This window comes from Bufo bufo, chromosome 3 (genome assembly GCF_905171765.1).
Source record: "Bufo bufo chromosome 3, aBufBuf1.1, whole genome shotgun sequence".
NCBI lineage: Eukaryota > Metazoa > Chordata > Amphibia > Anura > Bufonidae > Bufo > Bufo bufo.
Window position 1 is genome coordinate 680,363,516 of NC_053391.1, and position 25,240 is coordinate 680,388,755.

General features: G+C 44.4%; 1 protein-coding gene across 1 annotated transcript; it reads right to left on the reverse strand.

Annotated features, from left to right (window-relative positions):
- Positions 1-1,974: 1,974 nt before the first annotated feature.
- AAMDC (adipogenesis associated Mth938 domain containing) lies at positions 1,975-25,235 on the reverse strand. The gene is made up of 4 exons (XM_040422652.1): positions 25,144-25,235; positions 16,497-16,635; positions 2,427-2,522; positions 1,975-2,213 (listed from the first exon to the last, which is right to left on the reverse strand). Exons 2-4 carry the CDS (start codon positions 16,620-16,622, stop codon positions 2,073-2,075), a joined length of 363 nt encoding a protein of 120 aa, XP_040278586.1. The 5' UTR covers positions 16,623-16,635; positions 25,144-25,235; the 3' UTR covers positions 1,975-2,072.
- Positions 25,236-25,240: the final 5 nt, after the last annotated feature.

Genomic DNA, 25,240 nt, shown 5'->3' on the forward strand with positions numbered 1-25,240 from the left:
GTAGTCTCTCGTCATTGTAAGGCCGAGACAGCTGTAACGAGGTGGCAGTTCGTGTACGAGGTCCTGGACACTAAAGGCGTGTCTCTAGTGCAGGGATGGCCAACCTGCGGCTCTCCAGCTGTTGCAAAACTACAACTCCCAGCATGCGCAGACTGCCTACAGCAGGGCATGGTGGGAGTTGTAGTTTTACAACAGCTGGAGAGCCGCAGGTTGGCCATGCCTGCTCTAGTGGATGGGCTGCACTGATGGCTCCTGCTGGGCGCAGATGAGGTCAGAGGCGTCCTGCACCTCAAGCCTCACGGAGAAGAAATGTATTAAATCTATTATGTAAATAGGACATGATGGAGACTCTGGTGTTTGTAGGGTGACTGCAGCACCCGGATCCCCTATTTTAAATGTAATATGATCTACAGTCAAATATTGCATCTGAAACTGGCCACAACTGTAAGCATGCTGGGAGTTGTAGTAGCTGGGATGTGCTTGCATTAGGGTTGGTGGTAGACGTGTAGATGATCACTTCTTCCCATGTGGTATATGTCAGCAGTATATACAGTAAATACACATGGTGCCGTTAAGGCTGAGAGATTATTTTAATTAATTTGACCTTTTTAACCTAATTTTTATTTTCATTTTATTTTTTTAAATCCTGATACTGGATTTTTTCTTCTGGTGTGTTGTATCAGCGCAGGCTGTGTGGAGTATTCCGTCCCTGCTGTCGGCACCATTAATGCTGGCAGGGGTTGAAGAAAACCAGCACCGACTGTACTGGTATAGTGATGTACAAGAGCTGATGGCCCTGTGATGACATCGCAGGAGTGGAGAGAAGTGGTAGTGAAGGATCTGTGATGACATCATCATGTGGGCAGAGCTCAGCAGTGGAGAAATGGTAGTGAAGGACCTGTGATGACATCACAGTCATGTGATCAGTGCAGGAGTGGGCAGAGCTCAGCAGTGGAGAGAAGTGGTAGTGAAGGACCTGTGATGACATCATCATGTGGGCAGAGCTCAGCAGTGGAGAAATGGTGGTGAAGGACCTGTGATGACTTCACCCTTATGTGGTCACTAGAGGAGGGGTGGAGTTCAGCAGTGGAGAGGCAAAGAGGTGCTGAAGGACCTGTGATGACATCACCATCATGTCATTAGTGAAGGAGGGGGCGGAGCTCAGCAGTGTAGGGAAGGACCTGTGATGTCATGTGACAGGAGGCAGAGCTTTGTGGAGGAGAATAAATTGGAGAAGTGATGGATTCAGTGTGAGAGCCAGGTGAATGCTTGGAGTTGTAGTTCTCTCACACCACTTCTCTGATATCACATAATAACAGCCTGGACATGCAGGGAGTTGTAGACTTCTCCTCCCTGTAATACCCAATAGCAAACTCTTGGAGGAAGCGACTAAAGGAGATAAATATCACAGGAAGGGCTGCAGCTATTGACTATTTTTGTAATCGAGTATTCTATCGATTAATTGAGTACCGGTACTCTAATTTTCTTTATAAATACTCATCAGGCTCCCCCCAGTGCCACCATCTACTCCGCCCCTGTAGGGGCGCCGTTCCACAGCTCCTTCCTCTTCTCCGCGCGCTGCACTGTCATCCTGATGATGTGTCAGGAGGAAGTGCAGCGGGCTGGCGGGTGACCACGGAGCGGTGAGTAAGAGCAAGCGCTTCACTTCCGCTCCTAATTCACATGACGCAAACGAATTTTCGATGCAAAAAATTTGTATCGAGGATTTTTGGTGTCGAATTACTCAATCAAGTAATCGTTTCAGCCCTAATCACAGGAGGCGCCGAGTCTGGTGAGTAATGATTTGTGTTATAGATTTCTAGTGTAATGTCCTATGACCCTCTTCTATAGATGATGGTTTCCATCCTGTATCGTCACCCACTGTCCCAAAAGGACACCAGTGGCCACCCTGGCTATGTTTTATTTTTTAGTTAATTCTGCTAGGAAAAAAAAAAAATCTATAATTGTCCATGAAGTTGAAATAATAAAGTTTTTTTTTTTAAAGTCACCCATGGCTCTGTGCAGCAGACACTCATCCTGCGGGGCCCCGGCTTCCTGCTCTACGGGCAGACTTAGCAGGTGGAGTGAAACACTCCCCCAACTTTGGCTCCCTTTGAGGCGAGGCTGTTATATTCCTGCACGGCTTTCTCTGTCTGGAAGACCAGGACATCACTGCCTTGAGATCGGATGTAGTCCAAGGTGGAGGCTGGGACCTGAGGAAGAGAACGTGGGACAGGAGGAAACACCTTCAGCAACCCTCGGGACTCCAGCTGCGGTGGAACTACAACTCTCAGCATGCACACTTACTTGGGTGTTCTTGCAACTCCCATAGAAGTGAAAGGAGGATTCTGGGAGTTTTAGTTTCAAAAACAGCTGGAGGTTGCCAATCTCTGCCCTACAGCATTTATGTCTACACTCCGTCTTACCTGCAGGGCTTCGTTCATCCCACGGCCGATGACCAGCGTCTTCACTCCCTTCTTCAACACCTCCTCCACATCTGCAGGCTGGACCCCTGGATGGTGCTGGACACAGGACATGATGGAGTCAAGTCGTGCCATAAACTGTTATATAGCGCCAGCATATTCTGCAGCAGAGCACAAAGCATGCATCGCTCACATCTGACCTGTTGGGAACTACAACTCTCAGCATGCTTAACAGCATTAAATCCTACATTTGCCGAGCAGTTGAATGCGATCTATTGCTCTCTGATATGAGAACCAGTCAACGACGTCTGCTGCACCCAGGCCAAATAGGATGAAATGGGCGTCCCCTGTCCTAGAGGGTCGTCCAGTGCCGCCATATTCCAGACCCACTTATCACAGACTTACAGCCCAAGTGCTATGCTGGACACCTAGCCGGTGAGGAGGGGCTCAAATCTGTTAAAGGGCAACATTGAGGGGGGCTGTGGCACTCGAGCACATCTGGTGTTACTGCTAAAAGCAGCTCAGCCCCATTCCCGTGAATGGGGAGTGAACTGCAACACCAAGCACGGCCACTATCCAGTGTGCGGCGCTGTGCCCAGTAAACAGAGGAGGGGGCGCTGCCTGAGGGAGCATCGCAGCCCCTACTATCAGCTGGTTGACGGCGTTACCCGACACTCATGCAATATTGATGGCTTATCTTTAGGCCTCTTTCACACGACCGTTCCCCCCCCCCCCCGTTTTTTGCGTTACGTATACGAAACCATTCATTTCAATGGGTCCGCAAAAAAAATGGAATGTACCCCGTATGCATTCTGTTTCTGTATTTCCGTTCCGTTGAAAGATAGAACATGTCCTATTATTGCCCTCAAATCACGTTCCGTGGCTCCATCCAAGTCAATGGGTCCGCAAAAAAATAAAAAAGGAACACATACGGAAATGCATCCGTAGGTCTTCCGTATCCGTTCAGTTTTTGCGGAATCATCTATTGAAAATGTTATGCCCAGCCCAATTTTTTCTATGTAATTACTGTATATGCCAGAACAGAAACAAAACAATGGATCCGTGAAAAACGGACCACAAAACACTGAAAAAGCCATACGGTCGTGTGAAAGAGGCCTTAGGCTCAGGCCGTATGACAGGGAAGAGCAACCTACGGCACTCCAGCTGTGGTGAAACTACAACTCCCAGCATGCACACTTGCTTGGTCGTACTCAGGACTCCCGTAGAAGCTAATGGAGCATGCTGGGAGCTGTAGTTTCACCACAGCTAGAGTGCCGGAGGTTGCTGATCTCTGCTGTATGAGAACAAGGCTAGCGAGTTGTGTAAGAATATGTAATGTCACAACACAAGCTGCCTGTGAGTGGCCAAAGGTCACATATACAGTACACGATATGGAGTACGAGTTCATCATTGAATTCAGGGCATTTCCTCTAGCCTCATCATCACAGGTGTATAACATGCAGTCTGCCATTACCACAGGTGTATAACATCTAGCCCTGGCCATGCAGTCTGCCATTACCACAGGTGTATAACATCTAGCCCTGGCCATGCAGTCTGCCATTACCACAGGTGTATAACATGCAGCCCCTTGCCATGCAGTCTGCCATTACCACAGGTGTATAACATCCATCCTCTAGCCATGTAGTCTGCCATTACCACAGTGTAAGTCCAGCCCCTTTCCATGCAGTCTGCCATTATCACAGTGTATAACATCCAGCCCTGGCCGTGTAGTCTGCCATTACCACAGGTGTATAACATCCATCCTCTAGCCATGTAGTCTGACATTACCACAGGTGTATAACATCCAGCCCCCGGCCATGCAGTCTGCCATTACCACAGGTGTATAACATGCAGCCCCTTGCCATGCAGTCTGCCATTACCACAGGTGTATAACATCCATCCTCTAGCCATGTAGTCTGCCATTACCACAGTGTAAGTCCAGCCCCTTTCCATGCAGTCTGCCATTATCACAGTGTATAACATCCAGCCCTGGCCGTGTAGTCTGCCATTACCACAGTGTATACCATCCAGCCCTGGCCATGTAGTCTGCCATTACCACAGGTGTATAACATGCAGTCACTTTTACAGACATTTGTGAAAGAATGGCTTGTTGTAAAGAGCTGCCTGGATGCCACCGCGGCCACAAGTCACTTCCTGAAATGTCTTCCCTCCTGAATATTCCACCATCCCCTTTGTGCTGTATTATTGTAAAGTGGAATGGAATGGGTTTTTATTAAAGCTCATGGAGGTGGAAGAGGTCCAGTACTTTTCTCCATATAGTGGATCTTGCTGCCATTCCGGATAACAGATGATTTATAGTGATGCTGTCGCTCCGTTATTGATTCACCCCGACGCTGCAACACAGCAGAAAGAAGACAGTAACTAGGCCGCATCTCCAGCTCTGCTGAACGTACAGAGCCTTTCTGCTCATGACCTCTCTCGATGCCTCTGGCAGCAGCAGATCACGGTCCTGCCCGCAGCTGTGAGGCTGGCGGTGCCCCCGGAGTACTAGGCCCTGCGCAGCGTTACCCTCCGCACCACAAAGTCCCTTGTATGACTGCCGTCCACATGCAGCAGATCTGTTCTAGAAATGACTGTGGTTGTATCCATCTGGATGCATCTGTCAGTGCTGATCACGGGGGGCCACATTTCCATTGAGAACAATTCCATTTGGGTTGTGAAGATCACAGTGCTCTGCCCCCCACCTCATACAGACATGAGAATTTACACTGCAGTGTATTTTCTAGATCTTCGTAACCTCCTAATGTATATTTTGGGAAGTACCCTGTATATATGCAATTCCCTAATATTATCATACCACTTGGAGAAAGTACACACCAAGAAGTTCAGGAAATGATAGAATTCTTGTATGTCTGCAACCTCCACTAGGGGGAGCTCACTGCATACATACGTCTACATCTTCCATTGAGTTAAGGGAATCTGTCAGCAGTTTTGGCCATGCAGTGGCTGGGGAGAGCAGTGTTTTTTTTTTTTTTAAATGATTTTATTTTATAGAAAAGTACTTACAATAACAAATCATCATAATCCATATAAAAGCATTTCTCAGACGATACAATTATCAATATGTAAAACAAAAAATTATTTTACATTTCCAACATCTGGAATCCTGTTTTGTATGTACAGTTGCAAGAAAAAGTATGTGAACCCTTTGGAATGATATGGATTTCTGCACAAATTGGTCATAAAATGTGATCTGGTCTTCATCTAAGTCACAACAATAGACAATCACAGTCGGCTTAAACTAATAGCACACAAAGAATTAAATGTTACCATGTTTTTATTGAACACACCAAGTAAACATTCACAGTGCAGGTGGAAAAAGTATGTGAACCTCTAGACTAATGACATCTCCAAGCGCTAATTGGAGTGAGGTGTCAGCCAACTGGAGTCCAATCAATGAGATGAGATGAGATTGGAGGTGTTGGTTACAGCTGCCCTGCCCTATAAAACACACACACCAGTTCTGGGTTTGCTTTTCACAAGAAGCATTGCCTGATGTGAATGATGCCTTGCACAAAAGAGCTCTCAGAAGACCTACGATTAAGAATTGTTGACTTGCATAAAGCTGGAAAGGGTTATAAAAGTATCTCCAAAAGCCTTGCTGTTCATCAGTCCACGGTAAGACAAATTGTGTATAAATGGAGAAAGTTCAGCACTGCTGCTACTCTCCCTAGGAGTGGCCGTCCTGTAAAGATGACTGCAAGAGCACAGCACAGACTGCTCAATGAGGTGAAGAAGAATCCTAGAGTGTCAGCTAAAGACTTACAAAAGTCTCTGGCATATGCTAACATCCCTGTTAGCGAATCTACGATACGTAAAACACTAAACAAGAATAGATTTCATGGGAGGATACCACAGAGGAAGCCACTGCTGTCCAAAAAAAACATTGCTGCACGTTTACAGTTTGCACAAGAGCACCTGGATGTTCCACAGCAGTACTGGCAAAATATTCTGTGGACAGATAAAACCAAAGTTGAGTTGTTTGGAAGAAACACACAACACTATGTGTGGAGAAAGAGGCACAGCACACCAACATCAAAACCTCATCCCAACTGTGAAGTATGGTGGTGGGGGCATCATGGTTTGGGGCTGCTTTGCTGCGTCAGGGCCTGGACGGATTGCTATCATCGAAGGAAAAATGAATTCCCAAGTTTATTAAGACATTTTGCAGGAGAACTTAAGGCCATCTGTCCACCAGCTGAAGCTCAACAGAAGATGGGTGTTGCAACAGGACAATGACCCAAAGCATAGAAGTAAATCAACAACAGAATGGCTTAAACAGAAGAAAATCCGCCTTCTGGAGTGGCCCAGTCAGAGTCCTGACCTCAACCCTATTGAGATGCTGTGGCATGACCTCAAGAAAGCGATTCACACCAGACATCCCAAGAATATTGCTGAACTGAAACAGTTCTGTAAAGAGGAATGGTCAAGAATTACTCCTGACCGTTGTGCACATCTGATCAGCAACTACAGGAAACGTTTGGTTGAAGTTATTGCAGCCAAAGGAGGTTCAACCAGTTATTAAATCCAAGGGTTCACATACTTTTTCCACCTTTACTGTGAATGTTTACATGGTGTGTTCAATAAAAACATGGTAACATTTAATTCTTTGTGTGTTTTTAGTTTAAGCAGACTGTGATTGTCTATTGTTGTGACTTAGATGAAGATCAGATCACATTTTATGACCAATTTGTGCAGAAATCCATATCATTCCAAAGGGTTCACATACTTTTTCTTTTGAAACTGTATCTTGGAAAGTAAAAGCGGAGTGTAATATAATCTGTGAACTATATTAAACTGAATAAGCCTAAAATTACTAGATAATGATGCCCTTATTATATTCTTCTATATAGTCCTCCAATCCAATGTATTTTTAGTGCTTATACTTAATCACCTTCCCTAATCCCTTCAAAAATTGGTGCCATAGACACCTTAGTTGTCTTAAAATAACAAAAGTCGGTGAATTCATCGTCTTTAATAATAAAATAAAGCTTGTACAAGCAAAAGCATGCCTTAATTGGTGATATCTAAATTTGATAAGTGAATCTAATTCTATGTCAGGGCACAATTCTTTTAAGGATCTAATATTCCCGGATGTGACTAAGGGTCCATTCACACGTCCGCAATTCTGTTCCGCATTTTGCGGAATGGAATTGCGGACCCATTCATTTCTATGGGGCAGCACTTCCGGGACCGCATTTCCGTTCCCAAATAAAATAGGACATGCCCTATTCTTGTCCGCAATTGCGGACAAGAATAGGCAAATTCTATTAGTGCCGGCGATGTGCGATCCGCAAAATGTGGAACGCACATTGCTGGTGTCCGTGTTTTGTGGATCCGCAAAACACACACGGACGTGTGAATGAACCCTAAATGTGTTACTAGTGTAATACCACAATTTTCCCAAAACTTTAAATCCTCTAATAACATAAATTCCCTAAGACTATTATTACGCCATAAAGGGGTGAACTGTAAAGTGTGTGAAGTTCCAAGAACCATTTACATTTTGTTTCAGACCAGATGTATCATTCTACTTATGGGGCATTGTTTTCCTCGAACTCCCATGTATCCAGTCATTAATATGCTTAATATATATCGTTGGGGGCCTGAAAATCCCCCAGTAAAGTATTGAATAAGACTATGCTCCCCACCCATAATCCATTGGATCTGAGAAGCCATATAATAACCTTGAAAATAGGGGACTGCGAGACCCCCACCCTCTTCTTCTGCAAGCCAAAGGTATTTCGGTTTGATCTTAACTCTTCCTTCCCCAAATTAGATCGTTAAATAATCTTTCCAGAAGGTTATAAAAGCAGTCCTCGATCCATATTGGGCATTGGGTATGTACAGGTGAAACTCGAAAAATTTGAATATCGTGCAAAGTTCATTTATTTCAGTAATGCAACTTAAAAAGGTGAAACTAACAGATGAGACTCATTACAGGCAAAGCGAGAGATTTCAAGCCTTTATTTGTTATAATTTGGATGATTATGGCTTACAGTTTATGAAACCCCAAAGTCTCACTTTTGAGGTCCCCGTTGCTCAGCGGGTATGGATTAATTAGCTGACTAGAGTGTGACACTTTGAGCCTAGAATATTGAACCTTTTCACAAAATTCTAATTTTAAGCTGCATTAATGCAATTCCTTTTAATTAGCATTACTGAAATAAATGGACTTTTGCACGAAATTCGAATTTTTTCGAGTTTCACCTGTATATACAGGGAGTGCAGAATTATTAGGCAAATGAGTATTTTGACCACATCATCCTCTTTATGCATGTTGTCTTACTCCAAGCTGTATAGGCTCGAAAGCCTACTACCAATTAAGCATATTAGGTGATGTGCATCTCTGTAATGAGAAGGGGTGTGGTCTAATGACATCATCACCCTATATCAGGTGTGCATAATTATTAGGCAACTTCCTTTCCTTTGGCAAAATGGGTCAAAAGAAGCACTTGACAGGCTCAGAAAAGTCAAAAATAGTGAGATATCTTGCAGAGGGATGCAGCACTCTTAAAATTGCAAAGCTTCTGAAGCGTGATCATCGAACAATCAAGCGTTTCATTCAAAATAGTCAACAGGGTCGCAAGAAGCGTGTGGAAAAACCAAGGCGCAAAATAACTGCCCATGAACTGAGAAAAGTCAAGCGTGCAGCTGCCAAGATGCCACTTGCCACCAGTTTGGCCATATTTCAGAGCTGCAACATCACTGGAGTGCCCAAAAGCACAAGGTGTGCAATACTCAGAGACATGGCCAAGGTAAGAAAGGCTGAAAGACGACCACCACTGAACAAGACACACAAGCTGAAACGTCAAGACTGGGCCAAGAAATATCTCAAGACTGATTTTTCTAAGGTTTTATGGACTGATGAAATGAGAGTGAGTCTTGATGGGCCAGATGGATGGGCACGTGGCTGGATTGGTAAAGGGCAGAGAGCTCCAGTCCGACTCAGACGCCAGCAAGGTGGAGGTGGAGTACTGGTTTGGGCTGGTATCATCAAAGATGAGCTTGTGGGGCCTTTTCGGGTTGAGGATGGAGTCAAGCTCAACTCCCAGTCCTACTGCCAGTTTCTGGAAGACACCTTCTTCAAGCAGTGGTACAGGAAGAAGTCTGCATCCTTCAAGAAAAACATGATTTTCATGCAGGACAATGCTCCATCACACGCGTCCAAGTACTCCACAGCGTGGCTGGCAAGAAAGGGTATAAAAGAAGAAAATCTAATGACATGGCCTCCTTGTTCACCTGATCTGAACCCCATTGAGAACCTGTGGTCCATCATCAAATGTGAGATTTACAAGGAGGGAAAACAGTACACCTCTCTGAACAGTGTCTGGGAGGCTGTGGTTGCTGCTGCACGCAATGTTGATGGTGAACAGATCAAAACACTGACAGAATCCATGGATGGCAGGCTTTTGAGTGTCCTTGCAAAGAAAGGTGGCTATATTGGTCACTGATTAGTTTTTGTTTTGTTTTTGAATGTCAGAAATGTATATTTGTGAATGTTGAGATGTTATATTGGTTTCACTGGTAAAAATAAATAATTGAAATGGGTATATATTTGTTTTTTGTTAAGTTGCCTAATAATTATGCACAGTAATAGTCACCTGCACACACAGATATCCCCCTAAAATAGCTAAAACTAAAAACAAACTAAAAACTACTTCCAAAAATATTCAGCTTTGATATTAATGAGTTTTTTGGGTTCATTGAGAACATGGTTGTTGTTCAATAATAAAATTAATCCTCAAAAATACAACTTGCCTAATAATTCTGCACTCCCTGTATGTATAAAATTTGCGGGAGCGGGATCATTTTGACCAAGGCTTGGCTGAGCGTGAGCTTCTGACAGACTCTTATTTTATGTGGAAACATTCAATTTGTTAAAATCCTGAAGCGTGGAGCCATCTTCATCCCCAAATATTCGAGCGATTCTGTTGGTTTTAATATCCTGATATCTTTAACGTTATTGGGTACTTCTTCACTATTTAAGGGTAATAATACAGATTTTGCCCAGTTTACTTCAAAGCCTGAAATAGACCCAAACGTATGAATTATCGTCATTAGATCTGGTAAACTTCGCCAACCTCTTTTTAGAAAAACAAGCACGTCATCGGCGTACACACTTATTTCATCATGGACATCCTTTCCCCCCCGGATCCCCTTATCTTATCATCAGATCTTATTTTAAACGCCAGGGGTTCGATAAAAATCACACACAAGAGGGGAGAGAGGGGGCCGCCCTGTCTGGTACCCCTGTGTAGTTCAAAGGCGTCTGACCACTAGCCATTAATACTTCTTCTTGCTGTCGGATGACTAGATAAAAGCCGAACCCATTTAATAAAATGATGTCCCATATTCATCTTTTGCATTATATTCCATAGCTAGTTCCGCTCCACAATGTCAAATGCTTTTGCAGCATCTAATGACCGGATGGAGCGCCCCCTTTGCTTTGTTCAATTGTGATTGGACTTCTGCACTATTGTTAATAATCTCCACTTGTAAGGCTTTTACCCCATCTTCTAGCAATTGCTCATTTTTAACGAATTCAGATTTGGTTCTCATATATATATCTTCCTTACAGTCCCACGCGTAGTGGATATGAGTGGAGCAGATATTTAGCGACCAGAACTCTTTAATCTCTTAAATTATATTTTCTTGCTCTTTAACCCCTTCAGGACACAGCCTTATTTCACCTTAAGGACCAGGCCATTTTTTGCAAATCTGACCAGTGTCACTAAGTGGTGATAACTTTAAAACGCTTTGACTTATCCAGGCTATTCTGAGATTGTTTTTTCGTCACATATTGTACTTCATGACACTGGTAAAAATGGAGTAAAAAAATAAATAAATTAATTTATAAAAAAAAAATACCAAATTTGGAAAAATTTGCAAATTTCCAAGTTTCAATTTCTCTACTTCTATAATACATCGTAATACCTACAAAAATAATTACTTAATTAATTAAACCCATATGTCTACTTCATGTTTGGATCATTTTGGGAATGACATTTTATTTTTGGGGGATGTTACAAGGCTTAGAAGCTTAGAAGTAAATCTTGAAATTTCTCAGAAATGTTCAAAAACCAACTTTTTAAGGACCAGTTGAGGTCTGAAGTCACTTTGTGAGGCTTACATAATAGAAACCACCCAAAAATGACCCCATTCAAGAATTAATGGAAAATATATACAATTTCAAAATTTCACTTTGGCAGATTTTTTCAATTACATTTTTATTTTTTTCAGTTACAAAGCAAGGGTTAACAGCCAAACCAAACTCAATATTTATGGCCCTGATTCTGTAGTTTACAGAAACACCCCATATGTGGTCATTTTTTTTTTTACACCATTTGAAGCCCCCCTGATAGACCCCTAGAGTAGAAACTCCTTAAAAGTGACCCCATTTTAGAAACTACGGGATAGGGTGGCAGTATTGTTGGTACTAGTTTAGGGTACATATGATTTTTGGTTGCTCTATATTACACTTTTTGTGAGGCAAGGTAACAAGAAATAGCTGTTTTGGCACTGTTTTTTTGTTTTGTTATTTACAACGTTCATCATGTGGTTAGATCATGTGGTATTTTTATAGAGCAGGTTGTCACGGACGCATCGATACCTAATATGTATACAATTTTTTTTTATTTATGTAAGTTTTACACAATGACATCATTTTTTAAACAAAAAAAATCATGTTTTAGTGTTTCCATAGTCTGAGATCCATAGTTTTTTCAGTTTTTGGGCGATTATCTTGGGTAGGGTATGATTTTTGCGGGATGAGATGACGGTTTGATTGTCACTATTTTGGGGTGCATATGACTTTTTGATCGCTTGCTATTACACTTTTTGTGATGTAAGGTGACAAAAAATTGTTTATTTAGCACCGTTTTTATTTTTTACGGTGTTCATCTGAGGGGTTAGGTCATGTGATATTTTTATAGAGCCGGTCCATACGGACGCGGCGATACCTAACATGTATACTTTTTTTTATATTTATGCAAGTTTTACACAACAACAGCTTTTTTAAAACAAAAAAAAAAATGTTTTAGTGTCTCCATATTCTGAGCCATAGTTTTTTTTATTTTTTGGGCGATTGTCTAAGGTAGGGGCTCATTTTTTGCGGGATGAGGTGACGGTTAGATTGGTACTATTTTGGTGGGCATACGCCTTTTTGATCGCTTGCTGTTGTACTTTTTGTGATGTAAAGTGACAAAAAAATTATTTAGCACAGTTTTTAGTTTTTTGTTTTTATGGTGTTCATCTGAGGGGTTGGGTCATGTGATAGGTTTATAGAGCTGGTTGATCCGGACGCGGCGATACCCAATAATTTTTGGGTGAAATGATGTTTTTGTTTATTTTTACTTGAAACTTAATTTTTTGGGGGGAAAACTTTATTTTTTCAACTTTTTTTTTTTTCACTTTATTTTTTGTCCCACTTTGGGACTTCAACTTTTTGGGGTCTAATCCTTTACAATGCATTCCAATACTTCTGTATTGCAATGCATTGGCTGTATGAGTAATACTGTGTGTATTACTCATACAGCTTCCGGCCTGTGAGATCCAAGGGGCTGAAACTCACAGGCTCGTCACCGGAAGGCAGCGCTGATGCCTCAGGAAACATAGAATGTGTCGGCAGATAAGAACCATTTGGCCCATCTAGTCTGCCCAATATACTGAGTACTATGGATAGCCCCTGGCCCTATCTTATATGAAGGATGGCCTTATGCCTATCCCATGCATGCTTAAACTCCTTCACTGTATTTGCAGCTACCACTTCTGCAGGAAGGCTATTCCATGCATCCACTACTCTCTCAGTAAAGTAATACTTCCTGATATTAGTTTTAAATTAGAGGGGCAAAGGATTAAAACTATGTCCTCTTGTAGCAGTTTTTCTTCTTTTAAATATTCTTTCCTCTTTTACCTTGTTGATTCCCTTTATGTATTTAGCAGTTTCTCTCATATCCCCTCTGTCTCTTCTTTCTTCCAAGCTATACATGTTAAGGTCCTTTAATCTTTCCTGGTAAGTTTTATCCTGCAATCCATGTACTAGTTTAGTAGCTCTTCTCTGAACTCTCTCCAAAGTATCAATATCCTTCTGGAGATATGGTCTCCAGTACTGAGCACAATACTCCAGATGAGGTCTCACTAGTGCTCTGTAGAGCGGCATGAGCACCTCCCTCTTTCTACTGGTAATGCCTCTCCCTATACCCCCAAGCATTCTGCTAGCATCTCCTGCTGCTCTATGACATTGTCTGCCTACCTTTAAGTCTTCTGAAATAATGACCCCTAAATCCCTTTCCTCAGATACTGAGGTTAGGACTGTATCACTGATTGTATATTCTGCTCTTGGGTTTTTACGCCCCAGGTGCATTATCTTGCACTTATCAACATTACATTTTAGTTGCCAGATTTTTGACCATTCCTCTAGTTTTCCTAAGTCCTTTTCCATTTGGTGTATCCCTCCAGGAACATCAACCCTGTTACAAATCTGTGTGTCATCAGCAAAAAGACACACCTTACCATCGAGGCCTTTTGCAATTTCGCTGATAAAGATATTAAACAATATAGTCCCAGAACAGATCCCTGAGGTACCCCACTGGTAACAAGACCTTGGTCTGAATATACTCCATGACTACAACCCTCTGTTGTCTGTCCCTCAGCCACTGCCCAATCCATTCAACAATATGGGAGTCCAAGCCCAAAGACTGCAATTTATTGATAAGCCTTCTATGTGGGACAGTATCGAAAGCCTTACTAAAGTCTAGATAAGCGATGTCTACTGCACCTCCTTCATCTATTGTTTTAGTCACCCAATCAAAAAAATCAATAAGATTAGTTTGACATGATCTCCCTGAAGTAAACCCATGCTGTTTTTCATCTTTCAATCCATGGGATTTTAGATGTTCCTCAATCCTCTCCTTGAGTATGGTTTCCATTAATTTCCCCACTATTGATGTCAGGCTTACTGGCCTATAGTTCCCCGATTCCTCCCTACCACCTTTATAGTGAATGGGCACATTTGCTAATTTCCGATCTTCTGGGACGACTCCTGTTGCCAGTGATTGGTTAAATAAATCTGTTAATGGTTTTACTAGTTCACCGCTGAGCTCTTTTAATAGCTTTGGGTGTATCCCATCAGGCCCCTGTGACTTATTTGTATTAATTTTGTCCTGATCTACAATTCTCAGTCTAGCAGGATTTATCATGGAATATTTAATCTTTGCAGATGCCACTCTTTTCTTTACCTCTCAGAACTCCCGTCGCTTATTCTGCGTTTCCCTTGGAAAGTCAGGAGAAATCTCTATTCTACTCCCATTGTGCTCTATCGCCTGTAGGTCTCTCTTTCTTCTCATTACTAGATCTCTATCCTTAGAACACATCGTCCTTCCCAAAACTGCTCTGGGTGGGCTCCCCCTTGGTTTTTTTTTTCTCCCCGGTATCCTGTGGACCCTCTCGACTGTGACCCATGGAGATAAATGTTCGGAGCTGAATACCTCTAACCACTGTTGAGTAAATCCTGCCGGGTCCTCTTTTTCGGACCATTCTGGGAAGCCCACAAAGTGGAGGTTTGATCTACGAGACCTATCCTCTAGCTCTGCGAGCTTCTCCCGAAATGCTTTTCCATCTGCATCAGTTATGTCCACTCTGGTATTTATTCTGTCCACCTCCTCCTTCAGATCTCTAGCAGATGCCTGTAGATCTTTAACCTTTTCACGGATCTTATTCATCTCCTCTTTAATCAAGGAAAGATCAGATTGAGCGGAGGTGATTTTTACGGTCAGATCTCCTAAAGGATTGATTGGACTGATGTACTGCATCTAAAATGTCCATCAACTTCTTGTCAATCCAGTCAATCCTATCCTCCATCCGTTCACTTTTCTTAGGCTCCATTCAGACGTCCGCAGTGCTTTGCGGATCCACAATACACCAGGCTGGCACCCACATAGAAATGCCTATTCTTGTCCGCAATTGCGGACAAGAAGAGGACATGTTCTATTTTTTTCGTACACAGACGAAGGGCAGCCTCAGGCTGCAGATATCTCCGCACGGGGATCTGGCCAGCTCCCACACTGGAGCCCATCTCAGCCTCCACCACCCTTATTAAGCCGTCTGTCCCCACTCCCAGGCAAAGCTCCCAACACGGAGCTGACCTCAGGAGGGAAACAAGGCGTGCGAGGAGATGCCGCGTAAGTAGAGACGATTATGGGCTGCGCCCAAGAAGCAAAACCAAGGCAGAGTACTGGCGCACACCCGTACAGCTCATTAGCCAAAGGGTCAGGAAACCACAGGCATCAAGGTGGAAGATCACTCATGCCGGTTCTCAGCAGGCGGGGGCAGGTGGTTTACCGGAGCACTCCGGCGTCTTCCATGCAGCAAGTTTTAGGCCCAAACCACCCAGACGGGGGATCCTCGATGGTCATAAGGCAGTGTTCTCTTCCAACCCAGAGGGCAGCTTGAAAGGACTTCTGGAAAAAAAAACGTTGAAGCTCTCCGTGGACGGCAGCGACGCTACCGCCGCACTCGGTCAGCTTCCTCTTACTCAGCCCTGGGGTAGGCAGCAGATCGCGTTGGCGCGGCCCCCTAACATGAGGGGGCAGATGGGAGGGATCGCGGCATGTCTACGACGTTACGTCATGCCTCTACCGAAATAGCTGTGCTGTTGTAGTGTTAATATCAACTTTTATTCTGCTCCGACAAGTGCCCAGGAGGCGGAGCTTTGCTGTGGAAGGCTCTCTACAGCTTCACAACCACTCTGCTCCTGGTAACAGCTGTAGCATTCAACCAGGAAACTCAAAGCAGAGGGGAGGGGCTGTGGAGTGAAGCTCCGCCTCCTGGGCACTTACAGGAGCAGCATCTAGTAGAATACAACTCCATATTCAGACTACCCATAATAAAAGCTCCACTGCATGGTCAAAACTGCGGACAGATTCCCTTTTAACTCAACTGGAGCTGTATAAATCTGTAGGCGGTGAGCTCCCTCTAGTGGTGGCTGCAGGTAGCTGCTATAATTACAGTGTCACAGCAGGCGCCGTTCAAGCACTCAACCTCATATCTTACATTGGTTCCAGTCTCTCTCCAGTCCCAGGTTCTGCTTCCTCCAGGCCACACCTTGCAGTCTTTATATACTTGCCCTGAAACGTTCATACTGCCCCAGGAGATCTTGGAGATTTCGGGAGAAGTCATCTTTTACCGACCCCTTTAATAGAACAGACAGAGTGAGAGGAGAGAAGCAGAGACCCCGCCAAACATTGATCACCCATCCTGTGGACAGGTAAATAGTTGTTCCTTGACCTACAACTGCCTGACATGTCAGCAACTCACAGTTTAAAATTTTTGCTTGCTGTCAGTGAATGATAACCATTGCCAACTTCTGCTACAATTGTATCGAGCGTCAGTTTGGAGTCCAGGCTCACAAAGGACTGTCTGATCTGCTACAGTCTATCTAACCACTCCGGACCGCTGTACGCAGATTCGCGTTCCGGAGGTGGCAGCGCTGCGCACAATCACGCATATACGCGTCATCTCGCGAGACGCGAGATTTCGCTCAAAGTCGGCCCGCGCATGCGCATCGCGGGCCGGCAAAATTCAAAGAACAAGTTCGTCACCAGCCTGCCAGCAACGATCATTGGCTGGCAGGCTGGCGATTTTCAAAAAATCCAATCACAAGCCAGATAACAGATCATATTAGTAAATATGATCTGTTATATGGCTTGTCTGCTCCTGTGCTGGTCCTTTTCGTCGGTTGGATCCAGCAGAGGAGCAGACTGAACTGTGAGTACACCAAACACTACACCTTAGCCCCAGATCACCCACCTGCACCCCAATTAACCCTTTGATCACCCCTGTCAATCACTAGTGAAAGGAAAAAAAGTGATCAGTGTAAACTGTCACTTTTTTTTTTTTCACTGGTATTGACTGTTAGGTTTTAGGGATAGTTTAGGCCCCTTGGTTAGGTAGTTAGCGTCAGTTAGCGCCCACCCCACCGCAGTCACTTTTATTCGCTGTTTAGCGTATCGCTAATCAGCATTTGTACTTTTATAGTATCTGTAAGTGATCAAAACTGATCACGGTCAGATCTATAATGTATTAGTGTCACCTTAGTTCGCCCTCCACCCAAAACGCAGTGTTTGCCCGATCAGGCCTGATCGGTCGCCCACACGTGCGTTCACCCACGCCCGCCCCACCGCAGTGACAAAAAATATATATTTTTTGATCACTGCACATTCACTTTACACGCTCTGCGGCGATAAAAAAAAATCAGTTTTGATATTTTTTATCAACCGCAGCGGCCTCCGGTACTTCGCTAGCCTCCCCTTTGTAAGACAGGCTTGCTTTTTTTCTTGGGTAGTCTCAGGGAATACCCCTAAATTTAGTAGTCCAAAATGTCAAACAGGGGGTATTCTTCTGAAGAGGCCTACAGGATTCTGACCCAGTCGGATGAGGAGTGGGAACCCTCATCTGACGAATCTAGCGGGTCAGAATATGAACCTGTAGAAAGCAGTGGCTCTCTGACCCAAAGTTCGGACGAGGAGGTTGAGGTCCCTGGCAGCACCAGGCGTACCCGGCCCCGTGTCGCTAGACCACAGGTTGCGCAGGATCCGCTTCAAGAGCAGCAGAGTGGGGCTGTCGCTGCCGGATCACGTGGTGAGGCATACACCAGCAGCGCAGCCCTCCCTGGACCTAGTACCAGCACTGCCATACAACATGGTGACGTGGCGAGCACCAGAAGGGCAGTTGTAGCTGGTACGGTGGCACGTGCACTAGTTACCCCGTCGCAGCCACCGCGCAGACAGGCCCGTAGACCCCCTAGAGTCCCTGAGGTGCTGGCAAACCCTGATTGGCAGTCACCAACTTCAGCCGCACCTGTAGTTCCCCCTTTCACCGCCCAGTCTGGAGTTCGGGTTGAGACGGCTCAAATCGGTTCGGCCCTGGGATTTTTTGAGCTGTTCTTGACTGCGGAGCTCTTGGACTTAGTCGTGGCAGAGACCAACCAGTATGCCACACAATTTATATCCGCCAACCCGGGAAGCTTTTATGCCCAGCCTTTCCGGTGGAAACCAGTCCAAATTTCCGAACTTAAATTTTTTTTGGGCCTTCTCCTCAACATGGGCCTGACAAAAAAGCATGAATTGCGGTCATATTGGTCCACGCACCCGATTCATCACATGCCCATGTTCTCTGCTGCTATGTCCAGGACACGATTTGAGACCATCCTGCGTTTTCTGCATTTTAGCGACACCACCACCTCCCGTCCCAGAGGCCACCCAGCTTTTGACCGGCTCCACAAAATTCGGCCCCTCATAGACCATTTCAACCAGAAATTTGCAGATTTGTATACCCCCGAGCAAAACATCGGCGTAGACGAGTCCCTAATACATTTTACCGGGCGCCTTGGCTTCAAACAATACATCCCAAGCAAGCGTGCCCGGTATGGGGTCAAATTGTATAAGCTCTGTGAACGGGCCACAGGCTATACCCACAAATTTCGGATCTATGAGGGAAAAGATCAGACCCTGGAGCCGGTCGGTTGCCCTGACTACCTGGGGAGCAGTGGGAAGACAGTCTGGGACTTGGTGTCACCCTTATTCGGCAAGGGGTACCATCTTTATGTGGACAATTTTTACACAAGTGTGGCCCTCTTTAGGCATTTGTTTCTAGAACGGATTTGCGCCTGTGGCACCGCGCGAACTAGTCGCGTGGGCTTCCCCCAACGGCTTGTAACCACCCGTCTTGCAAGGGGGGAGAGGGCTGCCTTGTGTAACGAAGAACTGCTCGCGGTGAAATGGAGAGACAAGCGTGACGTTTACATGCTCTCCTCCATTCACGCAGACACGACAATCCAAATTGAGCGAGCAACCCGTGTCATTGAAAAGCCCCTCTGTGTCCACGACTATAATGCGCTCATGGGAGGGGTGGACTTCAATGACCAGATGTTGTCTCCGTATTTAGTTTCCCGCAGAACCAGACGCTGGTATAAGAAGGTGTCTGTATATTTAATTCAATTGGCGCTCTACAATAGTTTTGTTCTCTACAGTAAGGCTGGGAGAACACGATCTTTCCTCAAATTCCAGGAAGAGATCATCGAGAACCTCCTTTACCCAGGAGGTTCCGTGGCCCTATCCACCAGTGTAGTTAGCCGTCTACACGAGCGACATTTCCCCAGTGTCGTTCCTGGTACCTCAACCCAACCGTCACCCCGAAAAAGATGTTGTGACTGTAGCAGGAGCGGAATAAGGCGTGACACCCGCTATTTCTGTCCTGACCACCCTGCCCTATGCTTTGGAGAGTGTTTCCGGAAGTACCACACACAGGTACACCTAGCATAGGGATTGCATCTCACAGGACAGGCACACAGGGCTATTAGGGCCCTTTTACTCTCAGCTGCTGCAAACCTCTCCTTTCACCTGGGATAAAGTGCATAACGTACTTCGCCACATCTTTGGGCGATTTGCGCTTTGCACATTGTCCCATGGGGAAGGAGAGGTTTGTTCTATAAAGGTAAAAAAAACTAAACAAAAAAAAATTACCGGTAAGTAAAAAAGTTAAAAAAAGTTAATATGTTCTGTTCTAAAGTTAATAAAGTTATTGCTTTGCGGCCTGGTTTTTTCTTTTTTGTTTTGTTTTTTTTACCTTCCAGGTGGACCAACCGATCGACTAGCTGCAGCACTGATGTGCATTCGGACAGAAGCATTGCGCTGCTGTCAGATTACACGCAAGTCGGTGTATGCGGCGCTGCAAGACGAGATTTCTCCTCTGCAGTAAAAGATATGTTTGCCGAGGCATATGAGCTGAGGAGGCGGCGGTGTTCATATACTTTGGCAAACACTTTGTATATATAAAAAAAAAAATCCCGGCAATGATTTATTCATCCACATCGATTGATGTGAATGGAGAAATCTTGTTTGCCAGGGCATACGAGCTATGTGGGTATGGATGTTGGGCGGAGCTCCTTTGTCCTGGCAGACGCCTTTCCCCTCCTTATTCTTTTTTTGGCAGAGATTTTTTCATCCACATTGATCGATGCGAATGAAGAAATCTGTGCCGTTCATTTTTTTCTTTCAGCCCAGAGGCTGAACGGGAAAAAAAAATCTCATTACCTGTATGCTCAATATAAGGAGAATAGCAGAAACTCCTAATGCTGGGCATACATGTAATGATTGCGGAGACCCTCAAATGCCAGGGCAGTACAAACACCCCACAAATAACACCATTTTGGAAAGAAGACACCCCAAGGTATTCGCTGAGGGGCATATTGAGTCCATGAAAGATTGAAATTTTTGTCCCAAGTTAGCGGAAAGGGAGACTTTGTGAGAACAAAATCAAAAAAATCAATTTCCGCTAACTTGTGCCCAAATTTTTTTTTTTTCTATGAACTCGCCATGCCCCTCATTGAATACCTTGGGGTGTCTTCTTTCCAAAATGGGGTCACATGTGGGGTATTTATACTGCCCTGGCATTTTAGGGGCCCCAAAGCGTGAGAAGAAGTCTGGGATCCAAATGTCTAAAAATGCCCTCCTAAAAGGAATTTGGGCACCTTTGCCCACCTAGGCTGCAAAAAAGTGTCACACATCTGGTATCTCTGTATTCAGGAGAAGTTGAGGAATGTGTTTTGGGGTGTCTTTTTACATATACCCATGCTGGGTGAGAAATATCTTGGTCAAATGCCAACTTTGTATAAAAAAAATGGGAAAAGTTGTCTTTTGCCAAGATATTTCTCTCACCCAGCATGGGTATATGTAAAATGACACCCCAAAACACATTCCCCACCTTCTCCTGAGTACGGCGATACCAGATGTGTGACACTTTTTTGCAGCCTAGGTGGGCAAAGGGGCCCACATTCCAAAGAGCACCTTTCGGATTTCACAGGTCATTTACCTACTTACCACACATTAGGGCCCCTGGAAAATGCCAGGGCAGTATAACTACCCCACAAGTGACCCCATTTTGGAAAGAAGACACCCCAAGGTATTCCGTGAGGGGCATGGCGAGTTCCTAGAATTTTTTATTTTTTGTCACAAGTTAGTGGAAAATGATGATTTATTATTATTTTTTTTTTTTCATACAAAGTCTCATATTCCACTAACTTGTGACAAAAAATAAAAACTTCCATGAACTTACTATGCCTATCAGCGAATACCTTGGGGTCTCTTCTTTCCAAAATGGGGTCACTTGTGGGGTAGTTATACTGCCCTGGCATTCTAGGGGCCCAAATGTGTGGTAAGGAGTTTGAAATCAAATTCTGTAAAAAATGACCAGTGAAATCCGAAAGGTGCTCTTTGGAATATGGGCCCCTTTGCCCACCTAGGCTGCAAAAAAGTGTCACATCTGGTATCTCTGTACTCAGGAGAAGGTGGGGAATGTGTTTTGGGGTGTCATTTTACATATACCCATGCTGGGTGAGAGAAATATCTTGGCAAAAGACAACTTTTCCCATTTTTTTATACAAAGTTGGCATTTGACCAAGATATTTATCTCACCCAGCATGGGTATATGTAAAAAGACACCCCAAAACACATTCCTCAACTTCTCCTGAATACAGAGATACCAGATGTGTGACACTTTTTTGCAGCCTAGGTGGGCAAAGGGGCCCATATTCTAAAGAGCACCTTTCGGATTTCACAGGTCATTTTTTACAGAATTTGATTTCAAACTCCTTACCACACATTTGGGCCCCTAGAATGCCAGGGCAGTATAACTACCCCACAAGTGACCCCATTTTGGAAAGAAGAGACCCCAAGGTATTCGCTGATGGGCATAGTGAGTTCATGGAAGTTTTTATTTTTTGTCACAAGTTAGTGGAATATGAGACTTTGAAAAAAAAAAAAAAAAAAAAAAAAATCATCATTTTCCGCTAACTTGTGACAAAAAATAAAAAATTCTAGGAACTCACTATGCCCATCAGCGAATACCTTAGGGTGTGTACTTTCCGAAATGGGGTCATTTGTGGGGTGTTTGTACTGTCTGGGCATTGTAGAACCTCAGGAAACATGACAGGTGCTCAGAAAGTCAGAGCTGCTTCAAAAAGCGGAAATTCACATTTTTGTACCATAGTTTGTGAACACTATAACTTTTACCCAAACCATTTTTTTTTTTACCCAAACTTTTTTTTTATCAAAGACATGTAGAAAAATAAATTTAGAGCAAAATTTATATATGGATCTCGTTTTTTCTGCAAAATTTGACAACTGAAAGTGAAAAATGTCATTTTTTTGCAAAAAAATCGTCGATTAATAACAAAAAAAAGTAAAAATGTCAGCAGCAATGAAATACCACCAAATGAAAGCTCTATTAGTGAGAAGAAAAGGAGGTAAAATTCATTTGGGTGGTAAGTTGCATGACCGAGCAATAAACTGTGAAAGTAGTGTAGGTCAGAAGCGTAAAAAGTGGCCTGGTCATTAAGGGGGTTTAAGCACTGGGGGCTGAGGTGGTTAAAGGGTTTCTGTCACCCCACAAAACTCTTTTTTTTTTGGGATAGTTAGATTCCTTATAGGGCGATATAGGAGAATATAATAGTCTTACTTACTTTCATGCGGCCGATTCTTTATAAAACAAAGTTTTATAATATGTAAATCAGGGCTCTACCAGCAAGTAGGGCGTCTACTTGCTGGTAGCCGCAGCAGAAAACCGCCCCCTCGCCGTGTTGATTGACAGGGCCAGCCGTGATCTCCTCCTCCGGCCGGCCCTGTCAGTAATTCAAAAATCGCGCGCCTCTGGTCATTCGGCGCAGGCGCTCTGAGATGAGGAGGCTCGTCTCCTCAGTGCGCCTGCGCCAATGACATCACCGAAAGAGAAGACGTCATCGGCGCAGGCGCACTGAGGGAGTGCTGAGGAGACGAGCCTCCTCATCTCAGAGCGCCTGCGCCGAATGACCAGAGGCGCGCGATTTTTGAATTACTGACAGGGCCGGCCGGAGGAGGAGATCCCGGCTAGCCCTGTCAATCAACACGGCGAGGGGGCGGTTTTCTGCTGCGGCTACCAGCAAGTAGACGCCCTACTTGCTGGTAGAGACCGAATTTACATATTATAAAACTTTGTTTTATAAAGAATCGGCCGCATGAAAGTAAGTAAGACGATTAAATTCTCCTATATCGCCCTATAAGGAATCTAACTATCCCAAAAAAATAATATTAGTTTTGAGGGGTGACAGAAACCCTTTAAAGGGGTTTTCCAGGAATTTCATATTGATGGCCTATCCACAGGATCAGATCGGTGGTCCAACTCTTGACAACCCCCCTCCGATCACCTGTTTGAAGAGGCTGTGGCTCTTCGTGATCACGTAGGTCAGTGATGTCACGCTCATCGGTCACGTGACCTAGCTACAGCTCAGTTCTGTTCAAGTGAATGCAGCTGAGCTGCAATACCAGGCATGGCCACTATCCAATGGACGGCGATGTGCTTGGCAAGTTGATCGTAGAGGTGCCAGTGACGGACCCCAACTGGTCAGATACTGTTGATCTAATTCAATGTCTAAAAGCTGGACAACCCGGTTAAAGGGGTTCAGAACAGCCCCACTTCATCCTAGGTAACAGAGGTAATTAGGACTTCAGTTCTCACAACCTCAACCCCCCCCATAGAATAGGGGGCCGGGGTAGTGGGTTAGTTGATGCATTTTTTTTTTTTATGGGCTAGATATTATAATAAAGTAACAATTTTTAGAACATTGTATCAACCTTGTAACCTCTGCACCAGGTATGACTAGGGCACACAGCACTAGATCTCTAACGAATGACCTGCACTTTAAATGCAAAAAAAATAAAAAATCTGAGCTGCAGTGTAAAGCACAGAGGAAGAGCATCAGACAGGCTCCGCTGAGACAAGAAGCAGATTTCAGACTACGACCCCTACGGACAATGTAGCCGATCATAGCTGCGCCTGGACGGATCGGAGCAAACAGCGGTCAGTCCTAAAGGAAATAAGTAGCACCGAGCCGCGGCGCCCACACGTGGACATCTGCAAGAATGAGTCCAGTTATAGGACAGATGAGGAAGTCTGCAAACTTCTAACCAAGACAAAACCCAAAAGCCATAAATAGCGCCCCGGGGGCACAGAATGCCAGGTCTATTCACAACCACAGCGGGGGCGAGCCAAGAGGAAACTGATACAGACCTGACTGGAGACGGGGGGAGCAAATATGGACTTCAAACCCTTACCGCCCCAGTAAAAGGGAGGCTACACCTGCCCAACATAGGCCTCAGATTGGTCTGCACCTGGATAGTTATTTATATTTTCCACTTTATTTTATATTCAGTGAAAACAAAGGAAACAATCAGCAAGCTGCAGTTGACAGATGTTTGTAGATTAGTGGGGGTCATTCACCCCTAATATCTCCATACAACATGAATACCCTGTACAGGAGGCCCCTAATACAAACCAGTGGGCGCTGCACGGTGTGGCACCCCTAGAGGTGCTGGATGGTACAGCACCCTAGAAAACCAGAGGAGCCTGGTGATACTGCATGGCAGTCTATGGGCGCCAGCCACACTGCAGGACTTTCTTCATACTTGTGGTAGTCAAGTCAGAGCTACTATTCCTATAAAGCAGCATGCAAATAAAAGACGCTCTATGTGAACGAACTAAAAAGGCCCCTTTAATTAAAGCTAATAATTATTATTATTCAATAAATCCTAAGGTTGACCTTAATTTAACAGCCAAATCACCGGGTAATTATGACTACACCAGACATCCACTAACCCCCAAAACTCACCTCCACCCCACTCACACACTGCTCAAGTGTGACGCTTAGCCCGCAGACACTGCTATTTATACCCTTTACAGCGCTCTCCTATTGGTCAGCGGACTAC

Bases quoted from the DNA above. Each gene is read 5' to 3' on its own strand.
- AAMDC (XM_040422652.1), bottom strand. From the start codon at position 16,622: ATGACTTCTCCCGAAATCTCCAAGATCTCCTGGGGCAGTATGAACGTT. The intron at 2,523-16,496 runs GTAAGATATGAG...TCCTGTGTCCAG, and splicing joins GGAGAGAGACTGGAACCAAT to CACCATCCAGGGGTCCAGCC. The intron at 2,214-2,426 runs GTAAGACGGAGT...TCTCTTCCTCAG, and splicing joins GGATGAACGAAGCCCTGCAG to GTCCCAGCCTCCACCTTGGA.